General features: G+C 39.1%; 2 protein-coding genes and 1 pseudogene across 8 annotated transcripts in view; 1 reads left to right on the plus strand and 2 right to left on the minus strand.

The window, feature by feature from the left end:
- The window catches only part of LOC118661065 (lymphocyte antigen 75-like), a 134,377-nt gene extending 115,068 nt beyond the window's left edge, over window positions 1-19,309 (plus strand). The window contains exons 35-39 of the mRNA XM_036318592.1: window positions 228-338; window positions 9,560-9,676; window positions 11,136-11,312; window positions 15,585-15,611; window positions 16,861-19,309. Of these exons, the coding sequence (XP_036174485.1) occupies window positions 228-338; window positions 9,560-9,676; window positions 11,136-11,312; window positions 15,585-15,611; window positions 16,861-17,063 (635 nt within the window). The 3' untranslated portion in view covers window positions 17,064-19,309. The remainder of the gene's footprint in view (window positions 1-227; window positions 339-9,559; window positions 9,677-11,135; window positions 11,313-15,584; window positions 15,612-16,860) is intronic.
- On the minus strand, window positions 10,235-11,014 carry LOC118661070 (annotated as a pseudogene).
- A 616-nt stretch (window positions 19,310-19,925) lies between the features above and the next one.
- Window positions 19,926-21,159, minus strand: part of MARCHF7 (membrane associated ring-CH-type finger 7) — a 43,912-nt gene continuing 42,678 nt past the window's right edge. For 5 of the 7 annotated variants that reach the window (XM_036318599.1, XM_036318597.1, XM_036318595.1 and 2 more), the window contains one exon: window positions 19,926-20,929. In XM_036318599.1, coding sequence (XP_036174492.1) covers window positions 20,861-20,929 — 69 coding nt within the window. In that variant the 3' untranslated portion in view covers window positions 19,926-20,860. The remainder of the gene's footprint in view (window positions 20,930-21,159) is intronic. The other 2 variants (XR_004969129.1, XR_004969128.1) reach the window with 2 other exon arrangements.

Consider the following 21,159-nt stretch of genomic DNA (forward strand, 5'->3'; position numbering starts at 1 on the left):
GAGATTCATTTGCTCAGCTCTCGTTGCCATCATTTTTAATAGAGAAAAATAAATTACTGTCACACTCGTCAATTTCTCATTTTAACAAAAACTGAAAGCCTTGTTGCTGAATTAACAAGGGCAATTGCCTTTCCTTTTTTCTGTGAAAATCTAATATTTTTATCTGTAGGAATTCATGAAATTCTTATTTTCAAGTTACTGAACAGTGTTTCTCTTTTTCCACATAGACTGTCCTTCATCCAACTGGGTTCAGTTCCAAGACAGTTGTTACATTTTTCTTCAAGAAACCATCAAAGTAGAAAGCATAGAGGATGTCAGAAATCAGTGTACTGACCATGGTAAGGAGTTTATTCTTTTTCTTTTGCCTTTCAGAAATCAGTAAATAGTGTTTACTAATTTCTTTTAAAACAACTGTTATATCTCCCTGGGTCCTTATAATAACCGTATTCTGCAATATACAAGCCACAGGCAGTGGAACTGGGTGGAAGACAGTTGTTGGTCATGTACTCTGTGCTACACAGCATATTGCTGCCCTAGCAGAGTGGAAGAACAGTAGCAACAGCAGGGTCTAAATAATGTGCCTGCGCTGTGCCAGGCACTGTGCTTAAGCACACCATATATTTTAATTGGCTTCAATTATTATAACAGACCTTCTTTTATCAAGAAGAAATTTAGTTCAGTTATTTGTTCAGGTCGCACAGGTCATAATTGGTAGAGCCAGGATTCAAACCAGGGTGTGTCTGACTTTAGGACCAGAGTTCTGGGTCATTCTTTTGTTCTGCCCTGAAAGTGCTATTTCAGGCATGTATGTGAGCAGAAATCAGGTGACAAGGAACCATGAAGTAAGACTGTGGTAAAGAAGTATACATTAGAGAAAAAGAAGAGAAAGGATATTTGCTAGAGGGTATTGTATGTTCAATATTCTCTGGGAAATATATTTGTAACTTCACATCGTGAAATATTTTATTTTATTATTTTTTTAAAAATATTTTTATTGATTTCAGAGAGGAAGGGAGAGAGAAAGAGAAACATCAATGATGCGAGAGAATCATTGATTGGCTGCCTCCTGCACATCCCCTACTAGGGATCGAGCCCACAACCCAGGCATGTGCCCTTGACCAGAATTGAACCTGGAACCTTTCAGTCCACAGGCTGATGCTCTATCCACTGAGCCAAAACAGCTAGGGCAGTGAAATACTTTAAATAAAAGTTATTTTTTTAAAAGGCCTAAAATAAATAAATAAATAAAAATAAAAAGGTCTACTTGTATGCTCTTTATATATTTGACTTTTTAGCTTAAAGTGCATCCTGTTGTTAGCCTGTAACTGGTGTGATCGTCATTGGCTCAAAATTAAACTCTGATGTGAACTTCTCGTCAAGATGGGGCCATAGGAAAAAGCAGCACTAGAATCCCCCACAACCATATCAAAATTACAGCTAAACTACAGAACAACCATCATTCAAAACTGCCTGAAATTTAGCTGAACAGAAGCCCTAGAACTAGGGGATTAACTAAGAAGCCACATCCAGACTGGTAGGAGGGGTGGAGATGCAGAACAGGGCTGGTCACACACCCACGAGTGGTGGATAAAAATCAGGAGGTTTATCTCAACTGCAGAGGTCGCCCCTGAGGACTAAGGGAGAACTTCAGCAGCACTAAAAAGCACATGGAAACCTTAAAAAAGAACCAGTCAGAAATGAAGGTTACACTAACTCAAGTGAAGAATAACTTACAGGGAATCAACAATAGAGTAGATGAAGCTGAGAATCAAACCAGCGATTTGGAATACAAGGGAGCAAAACCACCCAATCACAACAGCAAAGAGAAAAAAAAACCCCAAAATTAAGATAGTGTAAGGAGCCTCTGGGACAACTTCAAGAGTACCAAATTTGCATCATGGGGGTGCCAGAAGGAGAGGAGAGAGAGCAAGAAATTGAAAACCTATTTGAAAAAATAATGACATAAAAACTTCCCTAACCTAGTGAAAGAAATAGACATATAAGTCTAGGAAGCACAGAGCGTCCCTAACAATATGAGCCCAAAGAGGCCCACACAAAGATACATCATAATTAACATGCAAAAGGTTAAAGACAAAGAGAGAAGCTTAAAAGCAATAAGAGAAAAGCAGTTAGTTACCTACAAGGGAGCACCCATAAGACCTCCAGCTGATTTCTCAACAGAAACTTCACAGTCCAGAAGGGAGTGGCAAGAAATGTTCAAAGTGATTAAAAGCAAGAACCTACAACCAAGATTACCCAGCAAAGCTATCATTGAGAATCAAAAGACATATAATGAGCTTCTGAGATGAGAAAAAGCTAAAGGCGTTCATCACCACCAAAGCAGTATTACATGAAATGTTAAAGGGCCTTCTTTAAGAAGAAGAAGGGGATAAAAAGACCAAAATGGCAATAAATACATATCTATCACCAATTGAATCTAAAAAACAAAATAAATGAATAAGCAGAATAGAAACAGACTCATAGATACAGAGAACATTTTGATGGTTGCCAGATGGGAGGGAGGTTGGGGCATTGGTGAAAAAGTTGAAAGGATTAAGAAGTACAAATTGGTAGTTGCAGAACAGTCTTGAGGATGTAAAGTACAACATAGGAAATATAGCCAGTACTATTCTAATAACTATGTATAGTGGGTAGGAGATTTATTGGGATGATCACTTTGTAAGTTATACAATGTGTAATCACTGGGGTGTACACCTGAAACTAATATTGTATGTCAACTGTAATTGAAAAATAAAAAGCGGTTTAAAAAACTATGATGTTGTAAACTAGCATCTTTTTCAACTGATGTATCTATGATGGTGAGTTGAGTCATTGATTCTTTAAAGGTGCTTTTTATTATTGTTTAATATCTAGAGATCTGTAGATCTTTTCATGAAATTTTGACTTAGGCATATTAATCACTCTAGCATTCAGAAATGCCCTTTACCTAAAAGACGAAATTTCTGACAACACACCAGTATAACATTTGAAATACTATCAAATTGTATTAGGAATATTTTAGTTAAAATAAAAGTTATTTATCATAGAAGGAATATATGTAAGCATAGAAGTTTTTAATCCTAGTAAGAGCCACATACTACTTAATACATAGTTATTGTTTCCTTTTGAAAAACTGTTGCCTGCTAAATGGTGTCGAACATTGGCTCTTTGAAAAAAAGACCATTTCCAACATGTCAATTTGGTTTCATTTCAAGGAAACTGAATAATAGGAATTTTGCTGGTCTTACAAGATTTTAAAATGGAATTTCCCCTACAACTATTTTAAGAAAATCATTTATGCCCTGGCTGGTGTGCTCAGTAGTTAGAGCATCAGCTTGCACACCAAAGGGTTCCCCCCCCGCAAAAGGATTTTGATTCCCAGTGAAGGATACATACCTTGGTTGTGGGTTTGCACCCTACCCCAGCCGTGGCGGTGCAGGAGGTAAACATCTCTCACATCGATGTTTCTCTTCCTCTTTCTCTCTCTTTTTCTCTCTCTTTCTCTTTCCTCTCCCTCCCTCCTACTCTTTCTGAAAAGCAATGGAGAAAATACCTTCATGTGATGATTAACAAAACAAAAAAATAAGAAAGAAAACAATATTTTATTAAGTACTAGAGCAGTGGTTCTCAACCTTCCTAATGCCTCGACCCTTCAATACAGTTCCTCATGTTGTGGTGACCCCCAATTTCATTGTTACAAATTGAACATAATTAAAGCATAGTGATTAATCACAAAAACAATATAAATTATATATGTGTTTTCCGGTGGTCTTAGGTGACCCTTGTGAAAGGGTCTTTTGACCCCCAAAGGGGTCGTGACCTACAGGTTGAGAACCGCTGTACTAGAGGCTCAGTGCATGAAATTCATGCATGGGTAGGGTCCCTACCAGCTGCCAGCCAGGACCTCCCTTCCCTGGCTGCCAGCTGCTGGCTGGGGCCTTCCTTTGCTCCACGCCACCCCCTGGTGGTCAGCCCACGGCATAGTGAATGATCGAACTTCTGGTCAGTCGAATTCCCGAGGGGACACTTTGCATATTAGGCCTTTACATATATAGACACTTAGACATAAACCAGATTTCAGTTGCAGAAATTAATGATATTGGAGGCTGAGAGCCAAGCAAGGACAGGTTCCTATACTCTTATTAGCTTGTATGAACCACAAGGTGGACGTTCATTGTCCAGCTTTAATACTTACCTTACGCAGTTAAGCAACTGCTTACTCTACAGAGGCATACTTAATACTTGTGACTGACTTCCTCTACAACTCAACCGTGGTTAGCTGAATTTGCTGTTTTTCTTTCGGAAAGCAAAACAAAATAGAAAACACCCAGCAACTTTGTGGCTTGTTTCAAAGTCCATTAACTCCACTTGTTCAAGCTGGGAAGCCGCTTAGGAATTTCAAACTGTTGTAGGTAAATTTGCTTATACAATTTGTCTAGTGTCAAAAGGAAAATAATTTCCCCACCCAGTTAAAATGTATAAATTCAGCTTGTCTTACTGATTTTTTAAAAATTCTCACCATTTATGTGATAATCCTTTTTATTTCCTCCACTTTGGAAATACCCATTTCATTGATGAGCCAGAAGATTAGCTAAAATGTGTTTATCATGCTGTTACTTATTTTTGGATAGGATCGTGTTTTGGTTTAGAACAGTAGTGGACATCAATTCAGCGTTTGCTATGTAGGCAGAAGAAAAGCACAAGGACTACTAGAATATTTACATTTGGATTTATTAAATCTTCACAGTCTCACAAAATTATATCATAAACCTATCATAAGGGCATATACTAGTACTAGTATACACAATTAGTGACTTGTTACCTTTTGAGCTGCAGAGAGCTATATCTAGAAATATTCCCTGTGCTTTGTTCTAATTTACTTGATGTTACCTCTCCATTATTCTTGATACTATGATTCCTTTAGGAAAATAATTGTGAGAGGCTAAAGTTTTCTTATTTTGCAGCATTTACCCTAAATTTATATATTATCATTACAATAGAAAAAATGAGTATTTTCAATCTTTCCTTTTTGTGATCTATGAGCTATGTCACTAGCCATAAAAAGAATTAAAGACCCAAATTACATCTCAGCAGGTAGTGTCACTAATAATGCGTGTTAAAAAAAATTGCTTGTGTGCATGCATTCTTTAGGGTCTTATGCTGTTATTTGTTAAAGAAAATGACATAGTAATTTAAGTGTATACAGTACTTAATTAGATTACAATGTTAAAAATCATTAAAGTTCCACTGGCTGCTACAAGGTCAGAGAAAATGATGAAAAACTAATCTCAGCACTTATGCCTAAAGTGTAACATGGTAGAGTATTTCCCTTGAGTTTTCTAGTGTGGCATTTTTGGTCACATTTCAAATGATAAGTAAGTAAATAGGGTAAAACAGATTGAAAGTCTCTATGACATTCAATAGATGGGAGGTGACAGCAGGTGGAACTGATAAGAACTGGAGTTTTTAAAACTGGAGATGACTGAGAGAATCTTGCTGAATCTTGATTTGGGATTAATTAAAATACTACTAAGTATTTTAATGTCAGTCTTATTTTTCTTTTCAAAGTTCTTTCTTAATTACACAACTAAGGCACGATCACTGTAGAAAACTTAGAAAAACACATATGCAAATATTTTTAAAATGAAACAAAATCATCCTAAATTGCACTACCCTAAGGAAAAGTAATGACTGAAAGCATTTTGGTTAAGTCTCCTTCTAGACTCCCCACCTCCAAGCAAATACATTTTAATAAATGTTTGCTTAAATATATAAATGGATATTAGGCAAAAATGTTCTGTAATCCTCATTTTCTCTTAAAATGTCTTTACATGGCAGGAAATAGCCTATAGGAAAAGCTTAATATGCAAATCGACTGACCAGTTGGAAGATGGGGGAGGCCAGTGAGTGGGCGGCGCCAGGCCAGCCAAGGTGGGTGCCAGCAGACAGAGGGAGGGGACCAGGGGCGGCGGGGCAATTGGGGGACGGTGGTGACTGGTGGCAGGGAGATGGGGGGGCAGGACCCCACTGGCCGCCTCCCGCAGAGGTTTATTCAGCTTGGCTGCACTGGCCTTTCTACTTTTATACTCGGTTTAAGCACAGCATTTGTAAAATTGGGGTGATGGGGAGCAAGTGCCCTTCCCGCTGGACACAGCGACTTGAGTGCTGGCCTCATGTGCGTCCCCAGGTCGCCAGCAGACACCACCGCGACCAGGGGCCGTTACCTGGGGATGGGCCGGCCAAGGAGTGGGCTCTTCCGCCCTGTGCTGCTGCTGCTGGGGCCGCGCACCCTCCCCGCCTCCTTCCACCTCGGGCCTACATCCCTGACTGCAAAGCTAGCAGCAGCCAGCGAGCGGGCCACCAACCCAAGCGGGGAGCCACAAAGACCGGAAGTGCACCCCCAGGGCCTTCAGCTGAGACTCCTCCCGAGCCCCCATCCGCCCAATTGGGACCCAAACAGACCCCCCAAACCTCCCGTGGCCCCTCTCCCCGGCCAGCCCTGCCCCCAATTGGCCCCTGCCAGGGACCCTGACAGGAGGGAGGAGGGAGCCGATTCCTCTAGGCTGGCATCGGCGACAGAATATGGCTGAAACCAACTATTGGCACAATATGCCTCTGCAGCCAAAAGAAAGCGGTGTCATCAACAGAAATGTCTGAAGACCAACTATTGGTACAACATAGCTCTGAAGCCAAAAGAAGCTGGCGTTGTAGATAGAATATGTCTGAAGAACAGCCATCGACAATGTACTACCAATGCTGGTAGGAACTGCCTTCACAGTGAAATTGAAGTAAATGAGGATGCAATTATCAAACATAGTTGTGGTGGAATAACTGTTACATGTTAATTTTGCTTATCACTAAATTTCTCTGATGAAAAACCATCTGATGGAAAATTTACTCAATGTAGCAAAGGTAAAAAGTTTGTCCAAATGATAAACATTTTCCCGACATATTTTTTTAAATCCTATATAATAAAAGGCTAATATGCAAATCGATCTAACGGCAGAATGACTGGTCACTATGATGCACACTGACCTCCAGGGGGCGGATGCTCAATGCAGGAGCTGCCCCCTAGTGGTCAGTGCGCCAGAAGCCAGGCTCATGGCTGGTGAGCGCAGCAGCGGTGGCGGGAGCCTCTCCCACCTCCACAGCAGTGCTAAGGATGTCCAACTGACGGCTTAGGCCTGCTCCCCATGGGCTTCTGGACTGTGAGAGGGCACAGGCCAGGCTGAGGGACCTCCCTCTCTCCCCGAGTGCATGAATTTTGTGCACTGGGCCTCTAGTAGAATATACACTGAGTGGCCAGATTATTATGACTGGCCAGATTATTATGACCACCCCATCAGTACAATGAAGTGAATTAGTTATGCAAATAATAATAAAACCTTGAGAGTATTTGCTTAGGAAGTTTTCAATATTCAGTATTTTTGGAAGTGTCAATGAAGTACTGAAGTATTAGTATATTTACTAATAACTGAACATTTCCCCACTGTTTAGATATGCCATAGCTGACATAACCCTCTAATAATGGTTAATTTTTCAAGTCTCTCAGCAACATAAGCAACGAGTGAGGAGCATTAGTGATTGTGCCTCTTTCATTTGAGCACAGAGCTAATATTAACTTGCACTATTTTTAAGGATCACCAGGTCAGAGAATATGTACGTTTTTTTGTGTGTTTTTTTTTTTAATATATTTTATTGAGTTTTTACAGAGAGGAAAGGAGAGAGAGATAGAGAGTTAGAAACATCGATGAGAGAGAAACATCGACCAGCCGCCTCCTGCACACTCCCCACTGGGGATGTGCCCGCAACCCAGGTACATGCCCTTGACCGGAATCGAACCTGGGACCTTTCAGTCCGCAGGCCGACGCTCTATCCACTGAGCCAAACCGGTTTTGGCGAGAATATGTACTTTTTTAAGGGCTTGCCGGATTGTCTCCAAAAAGATTGTACTGATTTTTACTCCGACTAACCACTTATGAATTCCTATTTTTCTACACCCATGGCCAACATTGTTTAATCTGAAAATCTCCTTATTTTAGTTTTCATTTCTTTACCAGTAAGATTGCATTTTCCACATATTAGTTGTTATATTTCTTTTTGTGAGGGTGAATTGCCTTTTTCAGTTTGAGATCAATTTTTTCTTTTATTAAGGTGTTTGCCTTTTTATTTTTTATTCCTAATAGAGCTTTCATCTGCCCAGTTTGTTTCTTCTTTAACTACACGGTATGCTTTGGGGGTAGATGTTTGGCCCTATAGTTTTCTTTTCCCTCTGTAGTTAGGTTTCTTGGTTGTTTCTTTTAATAGAAGTGAAAGTAGTAACATAATACTTTTTTCTTAGGGACATGTTATATTCCTCATTTAGCTGAGTACAGCTGAAAGGGTGTTAGGGTGTTCCTTGTTACTTCTCTTTACCAGGGGGTGTATCACCCCCCATCAGATTTCTGGATGCTACAAGTTTTGATGTCATAATTCATTGTTTTATCTTGCAAAATCATACACTATCACAATAGAAACTAACTCCACTACTGTTTTCTTATGTGTATTAGCCAATTAAGACAGTGGAATTATTTTTTAATTTGCAAGAGTATCTTTGGGTTAAGAAACAAGGTTAAATATCTTGGGAAAGTGAAGATACTGCTAATATCTATAGGGTGCTAGGTAGCTTATCGATTAGAAGGATATAAAAGTTAATGTATATGAGACAAAAAATGTGTGGCTGTTGCTCCTTCCTCTTGAACCTGGTGAAAGTCACAGGAAAAATCAATTAATAACTACCCAGGGAGAATAAGGACCACCTTTGTCATTCACCAGGACTTAGTTCTAAGGCCAGGTAAGTGAGGTAGGTCAGAGACGCTGCTTGTTACTTGAACTTGACTAGGTCTTGGGACTATTCAGGCAAGTTGCCCTCCTTTGCAGCTATCCTGAGTGTGGTCAGAGCTACTTCCCTCTATACTTGTGAAATGAGGGCAGGAGGGCCCATGATCATTAGAGGAAGTGGATAGTGGGGAAAAGTTGAGATACATAAAATGTGTCTTACTGCTCAAGCCTCTTCATGATGTTTGTTAATGAGATTACCAACTTCATGTTAATGAGATTACCAACTCTAGGTGAATGAAATAGAGCAGCGGTTCTCAACCTGTGGGTCGCGACCCCTTTGGCAGTCAAACGACCCTTTCACAGGGGTCACCTAAGACCATCCTGCATATCAGATATTTACATTACGATTCATAACAGTAGCAACATTACAGTTATGAAGTAGCAACGAAAATAATTTTATGGTTGGGTCACAACATGAGGAACTGTATTTAAAGGGCCAGAAGGTTGAGAACCACTGAAATAGCGTATACTAGTAAAATCATTCTGCTCAATGTACATCACATTATTTTACTTTTCTCATGAGTGATGATGTGCTCTTTAGATGTGCATATTTTAAAGCTAAATTAAAAATGTAAAAGTATAATTATGTATTTCAATACTATATAATTTTATATACTTCATGTGATTTTCATTGGTTCTGGGAAGATGTTGACTTTTTTCCTACCTAAAATGATTTCAGGAGCAGACATGATAAGCATACACAATGAAGAAGAAAATGCTTTTATACTGGATACTTTGAAAAAGCAATGGAAAGGCCCGGATGATATCCTACTAGGCATGTTTTTTGACACTGATGGTAAGTGCTATTTATCTTGAGATATATCCTTTTTTCCCCCTTAACATTAGTAAAACTGGTCACTTTCTTTTATATTCTTCAATTTCCTAGTTCAAGGTGGTGTTTCCTCTGGTGTCTAGGTACTGCAGTTTCAGCGTCACCCATGGCCTGTACCACAGCTTTTCCCTGTGCAGGTCAATGTGTTCCACATGTGAGAATCAAAGTTGATTCTTTTGTCTGGATTAGAATGTGGTTCTAGGTTCAGTAATTTTGTAAGATGGTAGGGTTATAAAAATCAGTACCGATGTCAATGATTATGATACAGATGGACAGCTATCAAGGTTGTATAATGTAAATGTATTTATTGTCACTGTAGAAAATACGTAATTATTTTCTAAATGAAATTACTAAGTTTACTATTAATAATTTATTTTCTTGGCTATTTCCCATTAATATATTTTTTCTGTACAAATATGAGATCTGCAGAACCTTCTTGAACCGATACCTTTGATTGACCTATACACAGGACATGCTCCTTCTCTCTTTATATATATATATATATATATATATATATATATATATATATATATATTTATATATATATACTCTTTGCTAGTTTATTGAACTTAAAAAATTGAAGATCCCGCATTTTTAAAAGGTCTTTTTACATAAAGTAGAATTTCTAATTGACAGATTTGGAAATCAATCTGAATTGGACAAACTATGGACTCAACACACAGATGAGATTTCCTCATACCATTACCTTGACATGGATTTGATACCCACCCTCAAAAGAATCCTATAAAAAATTGCTTCATAGCCCCTTTAAAATTGCAATAGTGCAGCAAAACCACAAGTAAACCACTGCCTATTAACCTGTTATTTTAAATATAGCCTGAAAAGCCAACAGGCATTTTTTGTGCAATTTTTTAAAACATTGTAAGATGAAATATCAAATCTGCACAGTGCTGTCCTTTCACAGAAGGTAAGAAACCGCCAGCCCATCATGTTGGAGGCTGGCCTCGGTGCTGTAGGCTATGAAAGTGGGCTTCCTTCAGGGTCTGGTCGATGTGGAAGTAAAGACCTTGGCATAGTGCAGACTGCTCGGGTGCGGGCTGAGGGGTGTTGGGGCTGGACCCGGTGACCATGTGGTTCAAGTTACTTTCTAGCCCACTGGCTCTGTCTTGGCTGTTGATGCTGCTGCTGCTTCCACCACTGTCACGGCGTGAAGACTGTGTCCCAGGAATCAGGAAAGACAGGGTTTCTACTACTCCTTTTGGTCTGTGGGGGGAGGTGGTGGTTCTCTTCATTGCCATTCCTTCTCCTTTTCCTGGGGCGGAGGTGCTTGCTCCTGTTCCTTTTCTAATTAAAATCCTACAACCAAATGTTTAGACTAGACGTACCTTTCTAACTTTCTACCTTTAATCCTAGACCCTTTGGGTTTTATACTGATAATGTTGAAAATATTCTTAACTGACAGATCAGAGTTTCAAGTGGTTTGATAAGTCAAATATGACTTTTCGTAAGTGGACAGACCAAGATGAGGAGGAGGAGGATCTGGTTGACACCTGTGCCTTTTTGCACACCACGACCGGAGAATGGAAAAAAGGAAATTGTGAAGTTTCTTCTGTGCCAGGAGCCCTTTGTAAAGCAGCTAGTAAGTACAACTGAAGACCTTTTTCCAATCTAAGAGGCATGGGAGAGTAGGGATGGTTTTGAAAAAATTTTATTTGAGATAAGTATGCCTAAGGGGAGGGAATAAGACTTCAGAATACATTAGGGTGGTTTGTTCTCAAATCTCTTGGAAGTCAAGCATTAATTCTCTTACATTTCAAAGGTTGGGCCAGATCAGGTGAACCACATACTTAAAAGAAAGATTATCTTTTTGTTGAAAATATTACAGATGTCTCCCTTGCCCCCTCCCCTGGCCTTCTCCGAACTATTGTATGTCCATGGGCTATGCATATACACATATAAATTCGTTGGTTAATCTCTGCCCCATCCCTCTGAAATATCAGTCTGTTCCATGCTTCAATGTCTGTATATTTTTTGTGGTCAGTTTATTTTGTTCATTAGAGTCCACGTATAAGTGAGATCATGTAATACTTATCTTTCTCTGACTGGCTTGTTTTGAACCACACATACTTTTATTCTGTCTGCTTATTCTTAAGAGTTTGTAAGAGGTCAAAATTCCTTCTGTTGTTCAGAGGAATTATCATAGCCCCTTTGCATGTGATTTGACTGAACAGTGGAAGTGGTGAATGAAGATTCCAGGATTCGAATGTTTAAAAAGAATTTGATTCTGTACAAAAATGAATATCTTTTCTTTGGGCAAAGAAAATTTTTGTTGTAGTTTATAATTGATTCTGGATTAAAATGTAAGCTTTCTTCTGATCCATCAGCATACTTTCTAGTGAACAAAATTATTCTGACACAAAACATTAAAAAAAATCCTCTGGGGGGGGAGGGGGGAGAGGGGAGACGGGAGAAAGGAGAGGGGAGATGGGAGAGGGGAGAGGGGAGAGAAACATCAATGGGTGCCTCCCGACTAGGGATGGAACCTGAAACCTGGGTATGTCCTGACCTGGTATTGAACCCTCGACCCTTTGGTGCACAGGACAACACTCCAACTGAGCCACACCAGCCAGGGCCTAACCCACATTTTGATGTTATTATTAAACACTAGAGACCTGGTGCATGGAATTCATGCACTGGGGGTGGGGGTCCCTATCCGGGCCTGTGCCTTCTCACAGTCCAGGAGCCCTTGGGGATGTTCAACTGCTGGCTTATGACTGGGGAATGGGCCTAAGCCGGCAGTCAGACATATTTAGTGCTGCCACGGAGGTGGGAGAGGCTTCCACCACCACCACCACTGTGCTCGCCAACTATGAGCCCAGCTCAGGGCTTCTGGCTGAGTGGCGCTCCCCCTGGTGGTCAGTGTGCATCATAGTGACCAGTCATTCCGCCATTCAGTCGATTTGTATATTAGCTTTTTATTATATAGGATTACACAGTTTGTTCTAAGTTTTAGAAATGATTGTTTTTTCATTAGAGACACTTACAATTTCAAAATTTTGGAGTGTGTGAAACAAGACAGTCATTTTCTCACTTTGCATCTTTAGTAATGCCTCCTTCTACTTTAACTGTAAACCAAAACTATACACCTACCTCTGATTCTTTCTTTACTAGAGGCCCTGTGCACAAAAATTTGTGCACTGGAGGGGGGGGAGGTCCCTCAGCCTGGCCTATGCCCTCTTTCAGTATGGGACCCCTCGGAGGATGTCCACCTGCTGGCTTAGGCCCGCTCCCTGGGGGATCGGGCCCAAGCTGGCAGTCAGGCATCCCTCTGGCAGCCCTCATGGGATGTCCACTTGCCAGTGGGGAGCAGGCTTAAGCTGCAGTCGGACATCCTTAGCGCTGCTGAAGCAGTGGGAGAGGCTTCCACCACCACCGCTGTACTGGCAGTTGTCAGCCTGGCTTGTGGCTGAGCAGAGCTCCCCCTGTGGGAGCACACTGACCACCAGGGGGCAGCTCCTGCATTGAGCATCTGCCCCCTGGTGGTCAGTGTGTGTCACAGTGACCAGTCATTCCCAGTCGTTCTGCTGTTAGGGTCAGTTTGCATATTACCCTTTTATTATATAGGATAGAGGCCTGGTGCATGGGTGGGGGCTGACTGGTTTGCCCTGAAGGGTGTTCCGGATCAGGGTGGGGGTCCTGCTGGGGTGCTTGGCCAGCCTGGGTGAGGGGCTGATGGCTGTTTGCAGGCTGGTCAAGCCCCCCCACCCCCAGTGGGGAACCTCACCCCATGGAGGTTTGGCTAGCCTGGGTGAGGAGCTGATGGCTATTTTCAGGCTGGCCACACCCCCTTTAGGGTCAGGGGTCCCCACTGGGGTGCCTGGCCAGTCTGGGTGAGGGGTTGAGGGCCATTGCCAGGCTGGCCAAGCCTCCCCCCACAACAGAAGCTCTCATCCTCTCCTTTTTTTTTTTTTTATTCTGGGATTTATTTACCTTCTATAATTAAAACTTTGTAGCCTTGAGAGGAGCTCAGAGCCAGCCAGGGCAGGGGGGAGGGAAGCCTTCTGCTCGCTCCAGCTCCATGGCCACGGCCGGCTGAAAGCAGGTATCTGGGGTTTATTTACCTTCTATAATTGAAACTTTGTTGCTTTGATTGGAGCTCAGAGCCAGTGGGAAGCTTGGCTTCCTCCATCATTGGGGCAATCAAGCCTCCTGCTTGCTCCAGCTCCGTGGCTGCCGGCCGCCATCTTTGTTGGGTTAATTTGCATATATTTGCTCCGATTGGCTGGTGGGCGTGGCTTAAGGCATAGCAAAGGTACGATCAATTTGCATGTTTGTATTTTATTAGTGTAGACTAGAGGCCCGGTGCACAAAAATTTGTGCACTCGGGGGGGGCCCCTCAGCCCAGCCTATGCCCTCTCGCAGTCTGGGACCCCTCAGGGGATGACCACCTGCTGGCTTAGGCCCACTCACCAGGGGATTGGGCCTAAGATGGCAATCAGGCATCCCTCTGGCAGCCCGGCAGCCCTCAGGGGAGCAGGCCTAAACTGTAGTCGGACATCCTTAGTGCTGCTGAGGAGGCAGGAGAGGCTCCCACCACCACTGCTGTACTAGCAGCCATCAGCCTGACTTGTGGCTGAGCAGAGCTCCCTCCATGTGAGAGCGCCCTGACCACCAGAAGGTAGCTCCTGCATTGAGCGTCTGCCCCCTGGTGGTCAGTGGGTGTCATAGTGACCAGTCACTCCCAATCTTTCTGCTGTTAGGGCCAGTTTGCATACTACCCTTTTACTACATAGGACAGAGGCCTGGTGCACGGGTGGGGGCCGGCTGGTTTGCCCTGAAGGGTGTCCCGGATCAGGGTGGGGGTTCCCCTGGGGTGCCTGGCCAGCCTCGGTGAGGGGATGATGGCTGTTTGCAGCTGGTCACACCCCCTTCAGGGTGGGGGTCCCCACTGGGGTGGCCTGGCCAGTCTGGGTGAGGGGCTGAGGGCCCTTTTCAGGCTGGAGGGTGACTGAAGCTCCCAACCTCTCTTCTTTTTCTTTTTTTTATTCTGGGATTTATTTACCTTCTATGGCTGTCACTAGAACTGAGAGCCAGCTTTAGTTCTGAGGCTTGGCTCCAGCTCTGAGGCCCGGCTGGCTGAAAGCAGGTTTCTGGGGTTTAGCTTCTATAATTGCAACATTGTTTCTTAGAGTGCAGCTCAGAGGCCGGCAGCAGCAGGCGGGGAACCTTGGCTTCCTCCATCACTGGAGCAAGCAAGCCTCCTGTTCGCTTCAGCTGCCTGGCTGCTGGCCGCCATCTTGGTTGGCAGTTAATTTGCATATCACCCTGATTAGCCAATGGGGAGGGTAGCGAAGTTACGGTTAACTACCATGTTTCTCTATTAGATAGGATATCTGAACTAGGTATTTTTTACTTGCTTCAGCAGAGTTCTTGACTACAGTGTTTTATAGTAATTCCATAAAATTTGTCATAGCTTTATGATAGTAGCATTCAACTTCCAGTGTTTTTATTTTTTATTTTTTCGTTCATTTACTGTGCCTTAGGGAACCATTATATAAACCAAACTTTTAATTAAACTATAACTTTGAAACATCATGAATAAATCCATGATAATGAGGTAAAAGATTAGTTGTATACTTTTTTCCTACATTCTCCCAACCAAAATCCTCTTTACCTCACTTATCTTTTTCTTGAGCCCCCTTATTCTTTTTCCATCACCAAGCTAATGCATTTTGTAAGACCTCTACATCTTTTATTAAAGCCTAAGTTCAAAACAGATAAAGGCAATACCAAGAAATGGGAATGGATACTATTAAGCTATTAAAGGGTTCATTTTTAACTGCTTTGAAAGTATTTAAAGGCAATCTTAGAATATTAAAATTTTTAATTTCGATTTTCTTTTGTATTTCAGTTCCATATGAAAAGAAATATTTATCAGGTATGTAATAGTCTTTTCTTAAATTTTTTTCACTAATGACCCTCTCTAAAAAATTTAACATAAAGTAGAACAATTTTTATACAAATGTAGAAAGGTCTCAGCTTTGTAATAAGACTGACATTTTAAATATGATTAACTGCAAGTTATGTAAGAAATGAACGTTTTTTAAAACACCAAATTTTTTCATTGAACTCCAGTATGTTTGTGTGGGAAATGACTATCTTTTCTTCAAAAAAATTTCCCCTCAGTTGTAATTACATGTCTTGGGGGCTTTCTAAACACATTTTTTAAAAGCTGCAAGATAATACATGTATTTACATGGTTCAAAAGCAAACCCAATCAAAGGTCCTGGAGGCAACTTGAGCACAGGTCACTTGCAGAATGTAAAAACACAAGGAGTATATATACTATGCCCTACCAATGCGGAATGCTATTCAGTTCTTAAGATACTAGAATAGTGAAATAAGAGCAGTATGTTCACACTGGTCAAGTCAGAGTGCTATACCGCAAATGGGCTGTGTTAAGTTTAATAAAAACAATTAACTATGAAAGAATCCCATTTGAAGTTTACAGATTTCTTGGCTTAACTTTATTTTACTTAAATGTCTCTAAAGAAGCCTGTCAATATTTTAGAAATATCAATGGCTTTTCCTCATCTTAACAGATAACTTCTGGCAGGATTTTTCTTGCTAAGCTTTACATTTCCAAGTCTCACTTTAACAAGCACCAGCTGAAAAGAGCATTATGAGAATATTTTAGTAATCTCAATGCAAAAATACAATATTAAAGAAAAAACAATTCTGGGATTTCTCTTCATTTACTTTTACTATGAAATACAAATACCTTCCTCAAAGTATTGTCCTCATCCTGACTCCTAAACAGAGTGATTTTGCTTGAGTTATTCAACTAAATTCTTACAGAAAGGTTCCAAGGTTTTGATAACCAAAACTGCAAGGTTGTACACAATTACTTCAGGAATACAAAAATAGTTATTTGAATAAATTCAAAAGACAAAAAGGGATTTTTGAATCTTGGAGAATTAAAAAATTTACCTGAAAAATCTAAATATGGCAGTTTTCAAGCAAAAAAATATAAACCTTGATAGTAATTGTATAATTTTTCTCATCAGTGTGGGAAATTCCCAAAATAGGCAAGTATTTACATGATAAAACTATTAGTGTCCCCCCCCCCCCAAATACATTAGCAATTTATGTACCTGATTTCCCATATTTTGTCTTTTCCTTTACAGATAACCACATTTTAATATCAGCTTTGGTGATTGCTAGCACAGTAATTTTGACAGTTTTGGGAGCAATCGTTTGGTTCCTGTACAAAAGAAATTTGCATTCTGGTTTCACCACCGTTTTTTCAGTTGCACCCCAATCACCTTATAACGATGACTGTGTTTTGGTAGTTGCAGAAGAAAATGAACACGCTGTTCAATTTGACTGAAACTTTGAAAATCTTGGATTAAGACATCAAACACACTGGCAGTGATTCATGTGTAAGACTTTTATATAAAACTTCACAATGAGTTTTTATGGTATATATCCTTATTTCAGTAACATCCCTCATCGCATTTGAAAAAGGAATGATCTTAAGATATGTTAGTGGTTATAACCACCTCCCCAAATGTTACTTTTTACTTGCAGGAAAGCTTAAAGCACAGCAGAAAAAAACAAAAAACACCCCAAACCCACTCTATTTGTATTACCTGCTATATCTTCCTTCCCTCCTCCCATTTACTTGAACCACCTTATAGTTGGGGAAAAAATTCTACCTACCACTAGTTTTAGCAATTGCTACATCTTGCTCTTATTAATAAACATGCATAGGGAATAAACCTAACTTTATACTATATATATATTGATAATCATGAGTACATGCTGGTTACTATAGCAGATAATTTGTCTTCATCTTCAAAATTTAGATTTTGAAGATGTAGAATTTTGCAAGAGCTGCCATTAGGTAGAATTTAGATGTAGGAAATGTTAAGGATGTTAACTTTTTATTTCATATAAGTTGTGTAATTTTACAATTTCATTACTTTTTGGACAACACACAGTATTTAGCACTGATCACCAATGGTTAGAATTTTAATAAAATTTTTTGAAACAAAAAAACTATAGCCATACCAGGAAGGTGATGGGAGGCAGGTAGTAAGGATAACACTTGAAATATAATGCCTTTACTTTTCCCCTACCACCAGACGTACTCCCATATAAGGTTATCTTATACTCCTCCAGCACTGACCTTTATATTTCAATGACATAAGCAAAAAATGCAGAAAAACACTGTACTATATGGTAGTGATGATGCTTAAAAGTTCTCAGCCCCTTTCATGGGCAATTTAAGGTTGAAAAATAATCATTTTGGGGGTAAAAAATGAAAATGGAAAAAAGCTGAAAGTTATTTTCTTTAGTTTTTTTTATAGCTTAAAAACTATTAGAAAACATAAAGAACATACAGAGTTCATATACAATTATATTTACTCCATTTAGAAACACAAAGCTCAGTTAAATCCTCTCTCAATAACCCACAGTTCACACTATCAAGTTTGACCAAAGGCAACAGTCCCAGCTTGTGTCATGTTTCCCTTCTCACAATTAATGGCACTTTTGTTAAGGAGATAGTAACAATAAAGGCTATGTGGTATTAGAGAAAATGTTACAGAAGCTGTATTATACAATTATGCCCTGTAAGAGCTTTAATTTTTTATTTTATCTTATGTGGTGATTTAGAAGGTTATTGTTGATAAGCTAGTAAGTGGTACTAAAGATAGTGAACATTAGACTGGAATTCCTTCTTGCTTTTCTACTCAGATTCTAGGAGTTTGAGAACTAAGGATGATCCCGATCTCTTAATACTTTCTCCTATTGTCACAAATCTCTACAATGGCCAATATGGTAGTTAACTTGCAGCACCCACAAAATGTGTGGCTTTTAAATTAAAAATAACTTAGTTCCTCAATTACACTAGCAACATTTCAAGTGCTCAGCTCACATGCAATTTAAAATATTTCCACTTTCACTGGTTAAATGCTGCTCTAGAATCTCCCCTCTCCTTCCACTCAATTCTCATACAATGTACAACTGATTTCTTCTGTTTGTTTTGATAACTTCTACTTAATGGCAACTCTTGCAAAATGGCTGTTTTAAACTGATACCCCTGTGTTTATTTTTCAAACAAGTTATTAGAGGACCCTGGTAATGAAATGTTAAATCTTAATTTTCTTTATGTATCAGAACATCTGTAAACAGGCCCTTATTTCTATTTAAAGGTCAACAGATTAACTGGAACATTCAAATCTGTATTTTTATTAACAAATAATATGCATGTTTATTTATACTCAGAATGTTTAAATTGCTTTCTTTAAGACCATGGTCTAGTTAATTTGGCAGATATCTAGAAAGAATAACATTACATTTTCCTAGGAATTTGCAATCTTTGTAGTGAATAGTGTATGGTGCCCTATTTTTGTTCAGAGTTTGTGATAACCAATGGAAATATTTTTCTTATTCCCTCTAATTCCCATTTACAGGATATCAGAAGCAAATATTAAATATGTAGTGCTAAGAACTACAAGAATACTATAAAGCTCAAGCCACTGTCACTTAGTATTTAAAAAAACTATAAAATTGTACACCAATGGAATTTTTACCATTCAATTTTTCAAATAAAAAATATTGTGGGTTAAAGCAGAAGACACTTTAGTTTTTTAATACTGAATTCTAGTAAAAGTATAAATGTTTCAAATTCAAAGCAACCCTAAGGACCCACAGAATAGATACTGAAACTGGCATCCTTAAGTTAGCATTTTTGCTTTACATAAGGTAATGAACACAAAACTAACAAGTTGAGCAAATGTTTTAGAAACATTGTTTTGTATGAAATGGAATTTGAAAATTTAATAAAATTCTTGCTATAAGGTTTGAAGTCTACTTTGAGCACCAAAAGCAAACATTTCAAGCTATAACGTAAATCAATCAGTATACTTTATTTTGAGCCAAGGTTTTACATGAAGACCAACAAAGTAAATGTTGATTCAGATTTGAGAAATTACATGGTTTCTATTTAGATTTGGAAAAAGAAGTTTGTTGCCATGGCCTACGACTTTATTCAACCTAAAACCAAATGAAAGTGTTTTTGAGTGAATCCTAAGGTTGCTCACTGAGAAAATACACTGTTCTGGAATTATACACGACGCATAACCACAGTGTAGATCTATTCATGGTGAACAGGTAAAAGTTCTTTTGTTCTCCAAATGTAGTGAAAAATAGTAAGCCACTAAATAAATGCTCAGATTAACAACAGTTAAAAACGATCAGGATCCAAACAGGTTTTTATTTACGAAGAAGTGACAACACTAAAAAACATATTGAAAACCAGTGTTTTAAACTTTGAATGTGGGATTTAAAAATATTCCATTAACTTGAGATTGCAATAATTTTCTTTTTACCAAATAGCATTTGACTGGCAATTCTGGTATAATTTAGAGCTGAAATATTCCTAAAGGAATATCTACATACTATGGCCTATCAAATATAACCTGCATTTTTCAAATCAATACAAAAATGTATCCATCATTTATACATTTTAAATTTATATACTTTTTAAAAAATTAGGTATTACCGCTAAATAAATTTAGAATTTAAAGTAAATTTGGACACCTAATATAATGCTCTTCATAACTTACTCCCCCCTACTCATTCTTATTTTTTTTTTTTAAACACCGGAAGCAAATGATTATGTAAATGAGACCACAACTTAAGGCATTTTAAAAGGAAAAATAATTAGGTGCCATTTGGCATTTTATTTTGAAAGCAGTTTTGTCTCATTTTTTTTCACTAGCAAAGGGCTAAAACACGAACCATTTTCATAAATATGACTACAATAATCAGAACAAAAAAAGGGTTGTAGGCATTGCTTAGATATTTAAAACAATTTAACACTTCCCCACTCACCTAAAAGAAAAATACTTTTGATTACCAGTTTATTAACATCAGTGACTGGCCATGTTAAAAGGTCCAGCAAGTAGAATTTTAATTCAGCAACACTTGAGAATGAATATATATATATATATATATATACACACACATGCATACGTGTGTGTGTGTGTGTATATATATATATATATATATGTATTCATTTTATTTATATAATGTATTTAATAGGCATTCCCCCACAAAATTAACTCATACTTAATTGCCAGTTTTAATAAACACTTGTTAACAGATCATCCATTTGTCTTATATGAAGTTAGGCAATATCAAATGTTCTGTTATGTTCTCCATCTTCTTCAGAATCATCCTCTGAAGCTGTTGAAAGAAAAGAGGATGATCAAGAATGATTTTAAGGGGGATGAGAATGGAAGTGTAAATATGAAGCCAGAAGAGCAATGACTTGTAAAATAAAATCCCAACGTAGTAAACTCTTTGGTCAAAATGAAGATATGATGGGTTAGGGTAGTTTGACTGTGGGTAATGCCATTCCAAAACACCCCCATCCCTAAATCTTTTTATGTTAGTTTCTATAAAAACAAAAATGT

Source organism: Myotis myotis, unplaced genomic scaffold (assembly GCF_014108235.1).
Source record: "Myotis myotis isolate mMyoMyo1 unplaced genomic scaffold, mMyoMyo1.p scaffold_m19_p_8, whole genome shotgun sequence".
In the NCBI taxonomy this organism is placed as follows: domain Eukaryota; kingdom Metazoa; phylum Chordata; class Mammalia; order Chiroptera; family Vespertilionidae; genus Myotis; species Myotis myotis.